The 13772-nt window shown below is 38.0% G+C and overlaps 1 protein-coding gene across 1 annotated transcript in view; it reads right to left on the bottom strand.

Annotated features, from left to right (window-relative positions):
- ANOS1 (anosmin 1) overlaps nt 1–13772 on the bottom strand; it is a 150467-nt gene that overhangs the window by 10222 nt on the left and 126473 nt on the right. The window contains exon 9 of the mRNA XM_069463845.1: nt 7768–7914. Coding sequence (XP_069319946.1) covers nt 7768–7914 — 147 coding nt within the window. The remainder of the gene's footprint in view (nt 1–7767; nt 7915–13772) is intronic.

Here is a 13772-nt window from a genome sequence, read left to right as displayed (position 1 = left end):
CTAATAATCAGAATGATGGGGTTATTGACATTAGAGCTCTGAGAAATAGAGGCAGTCTTGGCTTACCCCAGAACAACATTTGCCATAACAAATAATTGAAAATCACAACACAAGGGAGAGGGGACATTCATTTGGGAAGGCGTCACAGAATGCCAGCTCCGTCAGGGTGGGGATTTCTGTCTGCTTCTTCACTGTGTCACTAGCGCCAGAAATGGTGCCCGGCATGGGGCAGGTACTCAATAAATGTGGGATGAATGACATCCTCTCATTGAGCTATGCCTCATTCTCCTTATATCTGTTAAAATTATTTCATGAAATAGAACTTTCTGACTGTGTGCAATTAAAACAAGAATTTTTGAACACCTCATAGGCCCTTGTACTTAAAGTGGAAGCATGAATGGATTCTTTCCCAGCCAGTTTTTTATAATTGTGTTGTATAAACATAACATCTAAAGCCAGAAAACCTAAAAACAATCAATTGTGTATTCTATTATCACACAGGAAAAATGAACTAACATCAGTGAATAATAAAGTTATTTTAAAAATTAGCTAAATGAAATATTTATTTTAATATAATGTTTTTTCTATAAATTCACTGTTGAAAATATTTGTTTTCTTTGAGAGCATTCACTATTATAACCCAACTACCATATGCATTGAGAAGGCTGATATTTGGTGCCTAATTCATTTTCCTACACAATTATATGCTACATCCTAATAATTGAAACTGTCTCTTTGGAAAATTTTAAGGAAAATGAATAGATTTGTGTTTTTAGATTCCTAACTGCAAGTGCAACACCAACATTTTACCCACCATCACTTTTAGGAATTGTGACATAAGAACCGATTTCTGTTTATAATTTTGTTTTGATTAATGAAAAAGATTCTTTTCTTCCCTTAGTTGTCACCACCATTCAGCCCTTTTAGGTTTTCAGCTGAATTTATCCACTGTAGAAAATAGATTATAATTCAAGAATATTCAACTACTTATGTCAAGAAGTTTAAATCCATTTGAGACGAATCTATTGAGTTGCATACAGAACAGACAATTTCTCAAATTAAAAAGTCCCAAAATCCAGAAAACCTAGCCAAAGTGTCCTTTCCCATGACAGAAACTGAACTCATTCACATTCTATACAGCACTGATATACTAGAAGGACTATGAGTCAATTCAAAGGGTCTCCTTTCCTACATGTGTGATAATTATGAATATAAACATGTTTTATAAATATCTGGGGAAACGCTGGTCGGGATTCTGTAGGTCATATGGCGAATGCATAAAAAGTTTCTGGAAGGGGAAAATATGTGGAATAAGTTTGGAACACACACTCTCCACTGCGTTTCACTTCGGACTTCCCAAAGCTTTCAACAGCCCCCTTCCACCATGTGCTTTAACAGAATGAGCTCTGCTGCAATTTATAGGGCAATTTGGCTTTCATATTTAAAATAAAAATGGAAATGGGGATGGATACAATTTAAGAAAAAGGGCTTTTTTGGGAAAAGAATGAAACTCTATATAGAGCATGCCTTATTCTTAGTTCCTAATAAGTAACGGTGTGATCCAGTGGAAATCAACTAACATTTGCAGGCCCTCTGACAGCAGTCAGGGACTGCTCCGTAGCTCCAGCCAAATCCATACTTCTCCTGCACAGCTGTCTCCTGGGCTCTAAGCATGCACTTCTGACCGCCTACCAGACGTTTTCTGGATAGCACACCGTTATCTCGAATTCAGCACACCAAACCCAAACTTTCCATCCTCCCCGGGAAACTCATTGCAATTTTATTGTTTACAATCTTTGTTCATCAAAGTACTGTTAAGTAGTCACTCAACTTAAAAGGTAGAGGCTCTACTCAGATTCATCTCTCTTCTCTTCAGCCAGGGCTTAATGCCCAGGTGACCGTATGTCCTGGTTTTCCTGGGAGAGTTGCAGTCTACGTCTGCTGGTGAGGAATAACCTTGAAGAATGCCTCCTTTCGTGCTCAGTGAATCCCAGTTCAGACAATCAATTATGTGGCCACTCTTACAATCCTCCCCCACCTCGCTCCCACCACTACTACCTTTATTTCACGCTCCGATTGCTTCTTGTCTGGGCTACTGAAAGTAACTGCCTACCGAAAGCCTGTACCACGCTGTCTCTGAGCAGTCCCAATCCGTTCTCCTTGCACAACGCTTTGGCTAACATCTCCAGGTTCTACCCAGAGCTTCCCCTCTACTTCACTTCCCTCTCCTACTGCAGAGAACAAAATCCATACTCTCTGGTGTACGTAGCACAAACCTGTCTCCATCATTTGATCTCTCCAGTCTCACCCCATCACTTCCTCCATGTCACCAACACTTGACATTTCTGATCTTTCATCTGCACTGCTGCTCATTTCCTGGGCCAGAAACACTCAGCTTCCCTGGCCAAAAAAAAAAAAAAAAAAAGTAATCTAGCCCTTAAAGTTCACCTTAAACTTTTCCTGCTCTGTGAAAATAATCTGCACACAAATCAAAGGCTCTCCCCTGGGAAGTACTCTGTATCCACACCTTCATGAAGAATAACTCTTATTGTGTGGCACTGCCTATTTGCCTAAGCCTCAGAACGTCAGGTGTCTTCAAGGTAGAAAGTTTACCTGTTGCTGTAATCCCATCATTGGGCACAGTGTCTGCTGTAAAGCAGGCAATGCGTGCACATTTGCAAAATAAGCAAAAATGAAATGAAAACGCATTCACTGGTACCTAAGTTAATTCTGATTTTTAAAACGTCCCACTTCCAAGTGAAAGTTGAACGTATCATTTTCAGAGATACTAAACGACTCTTCTAAAGATGCTTTTAATGTTTGTAATGCCTACTACTTATTTAAAGGATTAATTTAAAAGGAAAATCAGAACTTTCCTTTCTTCTTTCCTATATTTCTTTCATCACCTTAATCAAAATCAAAAGCCACCAGCTTTGAGAGGCAAGATTTGTGTAGGGAAATTTAACTTTATTTGTCTTTATCATTTTGGTAAAGGGCTCGGAGTATGCGGTAGAGTCATGAGTATTCCGTCTAGATATTTTTACACAATGTTCCTTTTACATTCCCAACTCTTTGGGGAGGATCTCCCTAAATAAAGTAAAAGAAAAATGCCAGAGTCCATATTTTTGCCATTTAAGTGTTTCAAGTGCTTCCTGCCACTTCAGAGAAATGTCTGGCATGAATATTTAGAGAGGACACCAGCTGAAATGGCAAGGAGCAGACTCACGGCCCACAAAATATCTGCAAAGACAGACTCCGGTGTGTCAGTAAAGACGCAGAATGAATCCCCGCCTCTGGAGGAAGCAACAGACATAGCATCGCAATGGTTGTGACTAGACGCTGTGGTGCTCAACCGTCGACCACTGCTGTGCAGAATATTCTCTCATATAAATATATTTCACATCAATTATATCTTTGGAACCAGAGTTTGGCCAACCCCAAAGAATGTTCTCAGGCCAGCACGGATGTATACTGATTAGACAATGGTCTAATGTTGGTCTATGTCAGGAACATCCCTGGAGATTAACAGGGCTCAGAGATTGGAAATGGGTGTGATTAAAACCATTTGGCCACTATCCAACTGCATTGTGTTTAAGTTAGTAAGACATGTCATTCCTGATGAACAGATACTAGCTGGCCTCCATTGCATTAGCTCTTCACTCTCAGACACTGCTTGGTGGCCTAGGGTCCAAGCCACTAAACATGAATCAACTCAGCATCAATTTCAAAGCCCAAATCGAGGCCATTTCTTTGCCTTTGGATGTGGTCTCTTTATTGTCAGTTCCATAATTTTACACATTGTCAAGTAAATTGGATCATACTACGTATCCTGAAATTGACTAATAAGTATGTACACAAATCTTGCCTATGGTTTCTTTAAGGATTTCTATATTTGAGAAAACAATGAATATTCTTCACATTTGTTTCTAATTTTGGATTATTTAAAGTAATGTGTGTGCGTACATGCACGTGTGTGAGTATATATATCTATGTCAACGACTGGTGATATGATCAATATTCCCATACGACAATGATTTGAGTACATAAAGGCAAACACAATTGTTTACTTGTCATGCACTCAAATCATTGTCATCTGAGAATATTGATCGTATTACAGCTTGCTGACATAGTGCAGTGAAGGTTAATCCTTTTTCTCCTGTCAAATTTAATAAGATACTTAAGTTTTACAGCATGTGTATTATAAATCGGACAAGGAAATCATTTTTAAAGTGCTGATCTTTGTTGTCTGCAAAGGAGAAAAGAGTCCTAAAGCAACAGGAAGCCCTACAAAGCTAGACTAGCAGCTCTTTACCTCTGCGAGGACATCCTGCCTTCCCTCTGCACCTCTGCCACTCTCTCTATGGCGCTGCCTACAGCACTGCCGCAGGAATCCTCACATTGAAACACCTGGGTGTTTCCTTTGTGCCAGGCAGTGTCCCAAGCAATCTGTGTGTGTAATATCATTTAATCCTCACAACAAACCTAGAAGGTAATCCATCATTTTTCCTTTAATTCATTGTATGAATAGAAAAGGAGAAAAATTCATTGATCATCTCATGAGATGCAAGAGAAACATTGCATAAAAATCAATATCTGGTCATGACAGAAACTTTGCAAATAAGAAGAGTAGAGAACTGTATGAATCTGGCAAGGGGTGTCTTCAAAAGCCTAAAAATTAATCATCAGGCCTATTGTTATCACTTTCGTGATCCTTGTACTGAAAGTCTTAGCCATTGTTAAAGCAAGGGGAAAAAAGGAAAATGTCAAAAATCCAGAAAGAAAAATATAAAATTCTCATTATTTACAGACTGCATGATGGTTTTTACAGAGTAATGCAAAAGAATCATCAAATGAAATGTCATAATTAACATGGTAACATAATAATATTGCTGGATTTATAGTCAATACCAGCAATAAAAATTAGAAAATGAAATTGAGGAAAAAGTATGCCATCTATAAAAGGATAAAAGAAAAAATATCAATACCTTGGACTAATCATATTAAAAGGTGGTATAGCCTCTCTCCAATATATCATAAAACACTGTTAAGAGAAAATTTTAAAACTTGAATAATATAATATGCCATGTTTATAGATTGGAAGACTCAATATTTTTAAGATATGAATTCTTAAATTGACATATAGATGAAATACAACATCAACAGAGTTTTTGTGGAAACTGAAAAGCTAATTCAAGTATTTATATAAAATGCAAAGGGCCAACTATAGTCAAGACCATTTGAAAAAGAAGTAAAAACTGGAGGACTATCATTAAAAATTTACAAATTTATAGTCAAGATAATAAAATATTGTCAGAAAGTTGGGAAAATATGCCAAATGACGTTATGAATGTCCAAAATTAACCTGCACATACATACTTGATTAGTGGCAAATATGACACAGTAGAGCTTTGGGGAAATAATCATCTTTAAATACGTGATGCTGCATCAGTCAGAGAAGATGATCAGGAGGAAAAAAGTAAAAGGACATTGACTCCCTATGTTGACTCCTACAACAAAACTCAATTCTGGGTAAAAGTCAGTCCAAGAATGAAAGGTGAAACAATATGGCTTCTAGAAGACAAGAAGTGTCTTTGTGACCTTCGTATAAATAAGCAGGAACTTCTTAACCAGAACAGAGAGAGCACGAAACCTAAAGGAAGTAGCATGATGAACTTTGATCATTTCTAAAAGTAAGAATCACTAAGAAAGTTAAAAATGCAAGAGTGGATCAGAGTGGAAGAAAATACTCACAATACATGAAACCAACAAATGACTCATATATACAATATATGAAGAACTCGTGCAGGACAGACTGGCAAAGGAATTGAAAAAGTACTTCAAAAAATAGGAGATACAGCAAACTTATGAAAAGGTGTTCAATTCCTTGGGGATCAGAACAATGCAAATTCAGTGAGGTATCGCTATGCTCATACCAGAATGGCCAAACCTAAAAAGATGGAAAATAAATACCACATGGCAGAGAAAATGTGGGGCACCTGGAAATATACCCTGCTGGTGAGAGTGTAAGTTGGTACAAAAACTTTGGAAAACTATCAATGTATTCTACAGCTCGACAGACTCTGTGACCTAAGAATCTCACCTCTAGGGGGATAATTTGTATATACATGTGCAACAAAACACATGTGCTCATAGGGTATTCATAGCAGCGCTACTGGTAATAGCCCAACATTGAAACAAAGTAAATCTCCAGCAAAACTGAAAGAATACATACACTGAAGTATATCAGGGACTGCTGAGCAGCAATTTAAACGAATGAATCATTGTTTCATACAACAGAATGGATTAGTTTGTCACATAAAATGCTCTGTGCAAGAAGCCAAATACATTCCAAACTGGATGATTCCATTTTGACAACTATCAAATACAGTCAAAACAAATCTTGAGTTTTAGACGTCAGGATGGTGGTGGTTACTCTTGTATGCTTGAGATGTTTCCATTTTTGATACTAGAGGTTTACATTTCCATTTCATTACATTCAATGCTTAAATTTTTAATATTATTAATAAAATGTTATGCTTTGTCAATTTATTGATAGACAATTTTAATTTAAATTGGTAAATACAATTGATCAAATTTTATCATTTAATATTTATTATAGAATTATTAATTTTAATATGGACATATAATATTAATATAATCTTAATAAATATTGAATGAAGGAACTTTAACTTTGATTAACATATTATAGGAAAATATATGAATATTAATGGTAATGTTATCTTAGTTACAGAATGGATTTAGCAGCTTGAAAGAAAATTCTGGAAGAAAAACTGCTCCAATACCAATATCCTTTATGGCACATGGATCATCAATGCCCTGAGTGAAATAGAACTTCAGAAGAATGAGGAGAATTTTCAAAACTGAACTCTTGAAACAATCTATTTTGCTTATGTTTTTTTAAAATTATGAGTGATAGTGATAAAAATGTGTGTTAAATAACTTCTAAAAGTACTATTTAAATAGTACAAAAATAAATATTCTAAGAGAAAATAAACAAAAAATTATATTAAAGATAATTGTTCAAACAAACAGGAAGAATCTATCCTAAGGATAAATGTTCATTTCAGCCTTAATTAGAAATGGAAATTTTAAAGTGACCTAAACATTTCATTGAACTGGAAAAATGACATGTACTATGACATTAGGATATACCCATGATAAGCAGCAATGAAAAAATGTTATGAAAAATGCATGACAATACAGCAGCTCTTATAATATACAGAAATATGTACATGTATCTACACACACACACACACGCACACACACACACACACACCCACACACACACACACAACTTCTGAAAGGAAATCCACCAAAATGCTGTTTCCAGGATATGATATTGAGATGATAGGTGAGTTTCTTTCTATTTTCCAAATTATTTGTATTATAGGTCTTTTTTTAAATAAAAAATAATTTAGAATAAAAATTACAGCTTACAATAATGAATGATTTGAGTATTTTGTACACAAGACCAGTCTTCTGGGAAAGAAATGAAGACTGGCCAACACCCTGAAATTAGAACATTCAAGCAATTAACTGCTGCTGATTTCCAACTGCGGGAACCAAGATCGACCCATTCGGACTTTAATACAGTGAGGTACTTTTTAAAAAGGCATTTAAGTGCCTTATTCATTGACCATTTGCCTTAATATCAATACTGTGACTTAACATTTACTTTTTCAAGGTATCTTTACATCACTGTGCTACTTAAAGCAAATACCAAATAAGCAACAAATGCTTGTGTACCTTCCGTCTTCTTCCAGTAGATTTTGACCTGCAGCTGGTTGTCTTGAAAGAACGGAGCTCCAACCTCCAGCGGGCGGGTTGGCCGTCTTCTTTGAAAAGGGGGCTGCATTTGAACCCCACCTTTTCTGCTTTTCCCAAGCTGTTCTTCTGCAACAAAGTAAAACATTCTAATGTACTTGTTAAGCATAACTGGATAACCTGATATTAATCCCAGTGTACTTAATTTCATCCTGTTTTTTATTCACATCAGCGCCTGGTTTTTAAAGTGAAAGGTGATGTAACTGCATATTCTTTCATGCTCCAGTTAAAAATGTGTTGAAATTCCCTTTCAAAATGTGCTGGAATACTAAAAGTATATTACATGTAATCCCTGGGATTTAAATTGGTAATCACTATATATTCACAGGGCTTGAAAGTATACTTGAATAAGTATATTTATGACTTAAGATGTTCCAACATAGTAAGAAGTATAAATGGTATCTCATTATAGATTTTTTTACAGTTATGAGGGAAATAAACAAAATAATATTAAAATACCATTTCATGAAAACAATAACTAGCTTTTCACAGAAGTATGAGCATTATACACATCAGCATTTGCTACAAGTCCCTAAACAGAAATTCCGTTCAACTTTGTCACATTGGTAGTTCAGAGCACAAATTGCACTGACCCAGTTGACAATGCCAACTTCAGTCTCAGCACTCAACAGCTCATCTGAGTGCAGTTCAGGTTAGTGACAGACATTCAGACTCTGACAGATACTAGGGTGAAGTATTAAAATCCCCGGGAAAGGAAATGCAATGCGATGGCAACAGCACATTGGATTGGGCAATGGAATGTCAGAGCACATTCACTCTTTTTTAGCTCTTTCTGTGAGCATTTATGAGCACTTCCCAGGAGCCAGGAACTGGAGCTAGAAGCTGGAGATATACAGGTTTTGTGCGTGAGGGGCTCTTGAAGCAGCAGAAGACATCACCGCCACCATTACAGCGCACACTGAGCCGCGTCCACTGAGGGCGCCTGCCCGGTGGCAGTGCGTACCTCTGACAAGTCACGGTGTCTGTTATTTGAAAAAGTGGCCAAAAACTTCTAGATGAACCGAGTCATAGAAGCACAATTGTTGCAGTGTGAGATGGCATTTTGTGAATAAACCAGAACACTTCAGGAAGGAGGAGATGAGAACATGTTCACATGTTCATTATTGTTTTTTTTTTTAACATGAAATTTTTTTTTCCTATTGTCCACTTAAAAAATATATTCCAGACACACTCATTGCCAAGCTAGGACAATATAAGAGTGAGTAAGAAGGACCCCAAACCCAAATATACCATATCCAATGAGAGACAGACATAAGCTGCTATCAAAGAAAACACCAAGAAATATTTCTTTGAATCAGGCAATTCAAACGTTTATTCTTAAGCGAGGTCACTTCTTATTGTGCTGCTGTTTAGGGTCATGAACTGGCTCTCGTTTTAGTTTGCTGTTTGTTTTTCTGTTTTAATTTAGCTGTATCTTCCCCTCCTAATTTCTGAAATCTAGTGGGCTCCTTGCTACCTACACTTCTGATTGCTTTAGCTCGGAAGGTAGCGCACTATTTGTTTCTCTCCAGAACAACTCTCCTTTTCCTTCAAAACTTCCTGTAAGCTCTCCCTGGCGAAGATTTCCCAAAGTAAATGGAAACAAACAGCTGTTTAGTGAGCCTGTATTTTCTCAGCATTCAATATTTTTTTCCTTTAATTTGTTTCTCCAACTCAACTTAGAAGTCTCTAGAAAGAGACTCTTGTCCCAATCTTCCTCGGATGCCCACTACCTACCTCGGAAACACACACAGTAGTTGCTTAATATATATTGCACGAAGGGAAACAAACAAGTCTGTGAATTCATGGCTCTATGACCAAATGTTTATTTACCTGGGGCGCTGCAGGGTGTTTTATTTAGGTCAGTACAGTAATCCTTTGACATGGGTTTCAAACATGGGGTACAATCTCCTTTGTTGTAGGAGGACAAAAAAAAAAACCATAACTTTTTGAATACAGGTGTGTTTCTGGTGGGCTTTGGTTTGGTTGGTGAGCTTTGATACCACTTAATTTATATTTATACAGCCATCCTATGAAAAGTCAGTAAACTTTTCATAAAGGGCCAGATAGTAAATATTTTCAGTTTTGTGGGCCAGTCTCTCTCCCAACTACTTAATTGCCTTTGTAGCTTAAAAGCAGTCGGAGGCGATATGAAAATGATATGTAAATAAATATAGCCCTGAGCCAACAAAATTTTAATTACAAAATCAGGCGGGGGCTTAATTTGGCCGGTGGGCCATAGTTTGCAGACGCCTGAGAAAGAGGAATTAGCTCTCACTAAAGATCGACTGTCACTTTCTCCTTACGCTGGCCTGCCCACGAATTTGTCCATCCAATGGATGTGATGAAAAGGGAATGGAAGCTTACGTTAGTCAGATTTGTCTTTAGAATATTTTTGTTTAAGGAGTTCAAATCAATGTTTGGATAACTGAGAAACACTATCTAGGCTACTACTTTCTGAGGTCCACTACAACCCTGCAGAGAGCCAGCATCATCAAGAGCACAGGGAACTCAGAGTCCAGGGGAGGGGGAGGAACCAGACATGGAAAACTCACAGGGCTCCTGGCCCAAACCCGTCACCTCCTTGACACCATCGTGGAGTTGAAGAATCCTCCTGGTTTCACCCAAATTCTTTATTACATAACTGATTAAGGATCTAAAATTTTCACAAGCCCATTTTTGTTTCCCATTTCTTTAATAATCTGTGATATTGAGAACTCTCCAGTGGATAATCAACATAGAAGTTTAGATATTATGTTTAAACTCAATGTGAGTCTTGTCTTCCTACTTGATTTTATATCCCATGCAAACTATAATCTTTAATTATAGTTGTAAGAATGTTTTTTTTTATATATCTCAAGATTAAACCATTATTGCTTTATTGAAATGATTCAAGAGCAGGACTCCACCAACAAGTGGTACAGCTGATACGTGCCTTGGGTAAACAACAGATAGAGTGCAGACTCAGTGCTAGGAACATGTCCCTGACTTTTTAAGAAAGCCTCCTCCACTTTCAGTAGTAAATAGAGATGGAATAAAATCGTATCTACCATATTCTGAAAAGGTATGAAGTCTGATTTATGCTATTTGATAGTCATAAAAGTTAAGACAATCAAATATGTATACTATTTTTTCAAGCATCCAAATTTTGATTAATTTTACAGATCAAGAGATTTACTGTATTTTATCTCCACTCCATTCTTATTTTGGAGAGCTAGAAAAGTATTCCAGTTCCGTGAGGCAAATATAAAACACTTGGAAACTGTCAACCTTGAAAATATTCCTCCTGCCTCCAAAAAAACCAAGCTACATTTCCATTAAGGACAGCGCTACATCTTATTCCCTTCAAGGGACTCTTTCATAAAACTGCATGAACATTCAGCCTTCGCTTGCATAAAAATATTTATCATTAAAACACCTAGCAGCCTGCAGACCTGGAAAAATATAATTCAAAAAGTAATTTATATGCTGACATTTACTACTCTCCTTCCTATAAAATATAATTTCCCTTGCTTATACTATAAAGTTGTAATTATTCTTTACTTCTAGTTGGTTGATGATGAAATATATAGTGTTCTTATAAAAGTCATGTACTAGTGTTTATGAGATTATATATCAACATTGGGATATAAAATCCTGACAAACATTCAGCTATATCTTGCATACTCTGTTGTAAAGCAAGTTGCTTCTGTAGAATAATTTGGGACCCAAACAATATGTGTTACTACAGGTACTGTGCACTATGACTTCTTTTTTTTCTTTTTACTTTTCTTTTATTACTTTTCTGAATCTATGTGAGAGGAATTAGTCCTAAGGATAAAGTGGCCTTTGATAGGTTAACTATCACATGTCTTATTGGTTAGGCAAGACATTATCTAATTTTAAGTGATGACTAGAAAACAGTCTTAGTACTGAGACTCAACTAGTCAAATAGGGAGGGCCCTCTTTCTCTCATTTAACTGCTTTGATTCTAGTGTCTTCCCACCTGGCTAGAAACTCCCACCAGTGAAGAGAATTCCTCTGGAATAGTCAACCAAGTGAAAACACAAACTCTCGGTGGATAGTTACAATATGCAAACAGCCTGTAAGAGATGAACCACCTTGGTTGCTGGAAGTTGAGACTGAATGTCACTTCACTGTCCCTTCCCTTTGTATTCATGACCATATGAGATGAATCTATTGGAACCTCTAGAAAGCTGTAGTGTTAGAGTGTGGGATAGAGGTGGTTGAATGGACAGATGGTTGCATTCAGCTGAGCTAAAACACTTATTGCATTCCTCCTATGTTTTTGGAAGAGTCAAGAAGCTGCAGGTCTTGACAAAAATTGCAGGACCTAGAAATGAACTAAAGGGAACTGGAGGCAGTGAACGAAGACTCCCAGGTTTCTGGCCAGCAGTAACCCCAATGGTGACAATAAATGCATGGGGACATCAGGCTTTGTCAGTGGAGGGTGTGAGTCTAACGTGGAGCATATTGAGTGGGGGATGCCTGTGTGACATTCAGATAGGGACAATGACAACCTAGAGAAATCTGGTATTAGCAGAGAAATCAAGGCTAGAGCTGAGTCATCGGGAATGACCCTGGAGTAGGTAGTGACAAAGCTGTCAGAGTGGATAAGATGGAACTCTGGAGAGGACCAGAGACCAAGAGCCGGATGGAGGAAGGAGACCCAACAAGTAAAACTGAGCAGAGGTCTGAGAGGAATCAGGACATTTGGGAGTCAAATATACAAGGGTCAAGGTGTAGGTAGCAAGAGGGTGAGTGCAGTTAAATGAGGACAAATGCATCAGGAAGGGGCAATAAAGTTGGGAATGGAAAACATTCAGCAGGAGCAGATTCAGTGGAAAAGTGAGATTGAAAAATAGATTGCAGATGCTTGAGCAACACATGGAAAGGGGAAAGATAAGATGGTAGCTAGAAGGAAACCAGACTCAAGGAAAGAATTGTTTTAGAATTGGAAGCTGAGCAGATCTAGCCAGGGGAGAGGAGTAGGTCGAGGGTATAGGCAAAAGAGGGAATAGCTGGCTAATTTGGCTTCACAAATATTTGTGGCGCCGTGATGATGTGCCCAGGACTAGGATGGGTGCTGCGAGCACACAGGTAGAAATCCGTGTCTCCGACCTAGAAGAGATTTGACTTCGGAGGATGCAGGCATCTGAGTTGGGAAGAGATGGTCCACCATACGCAGAGGGAAGGACGCCGCCACCTCACAATACAGGCGACAGGAGAAGAGAAGCATGGGCATAGGGACAGATATGTTTATATCAGTGGGGGATTGCACAGCTTATAAGAGGCAGGGATTTAGACTAGACTGTGCAATGTGGCTTAAAGGAGAGAGGAAAGTTTACAATCATCCTTGAGAGAGGATAATGAAAGATCTCCCTGAGCTAACAGGGCCATGTGGGGCTGCCCTAGGAGGAGTGAGAAAGCTGCACATGTGCAGGGGAGACCCAGGGTCCCACGAAAGTTCCATCTGTGGCCTGGACCACGATGAGGCTCTAGATAATGTAACCTCAACAAGGACAAGTTGAGGTTGGGGTTTTTCCCTCCTCACTCTGGGTTCTGGGAATAAACACACATTAAACTGTGGGAGTCTGCAATCCCACACCAATTGCTAATGGGGAAAGAATGTTGTTTATTGGAAGAACCAGGAGACTAAAGAGACATACTCATTTTACACAGTGGGCGAGATCCCCACCACCAGTAGGAAAAGGCACGTCCTGGATGAAGAGAGGTTTAAAGGATTTTGGTCTGAGAAGGAAGCTGGGTAGGAAAAAGGAGGAAAGCAGAGAAGGAGAAAGTTTGGGGAGAAGGGAAAAGAGAAGACAATTTGTTGGCTCTCTTGAGACAGGAACTCGGAAAAGGGAGAAATCTGTAATTAGATGGGTAGTTTCTAAAGAACACTTTGTCGGCTCTACAAAGAAAGG

The sequence above is a fragment of the Eulemur rufifrons genome, chromosome 30 (assembly GCF_041146395.1).
Source record: "Eulemur rufifrons isolate Redbay chromosome 30, OSU_ERuf_1, whole genome shotgun sequence".
Classification (NCBI taxonomy): domain Eukaryota; kingdom Metazoa; phylum Chordata; class Mammalia; order Primates; family Lemuridae; genus Eulemur; species Eulemur rufifrons.
The sequence above is the reverse complement of the archived record's forward strand: the minus strand, read 5'-3'. Positions and strand labels throughout refer to the sequence as shown.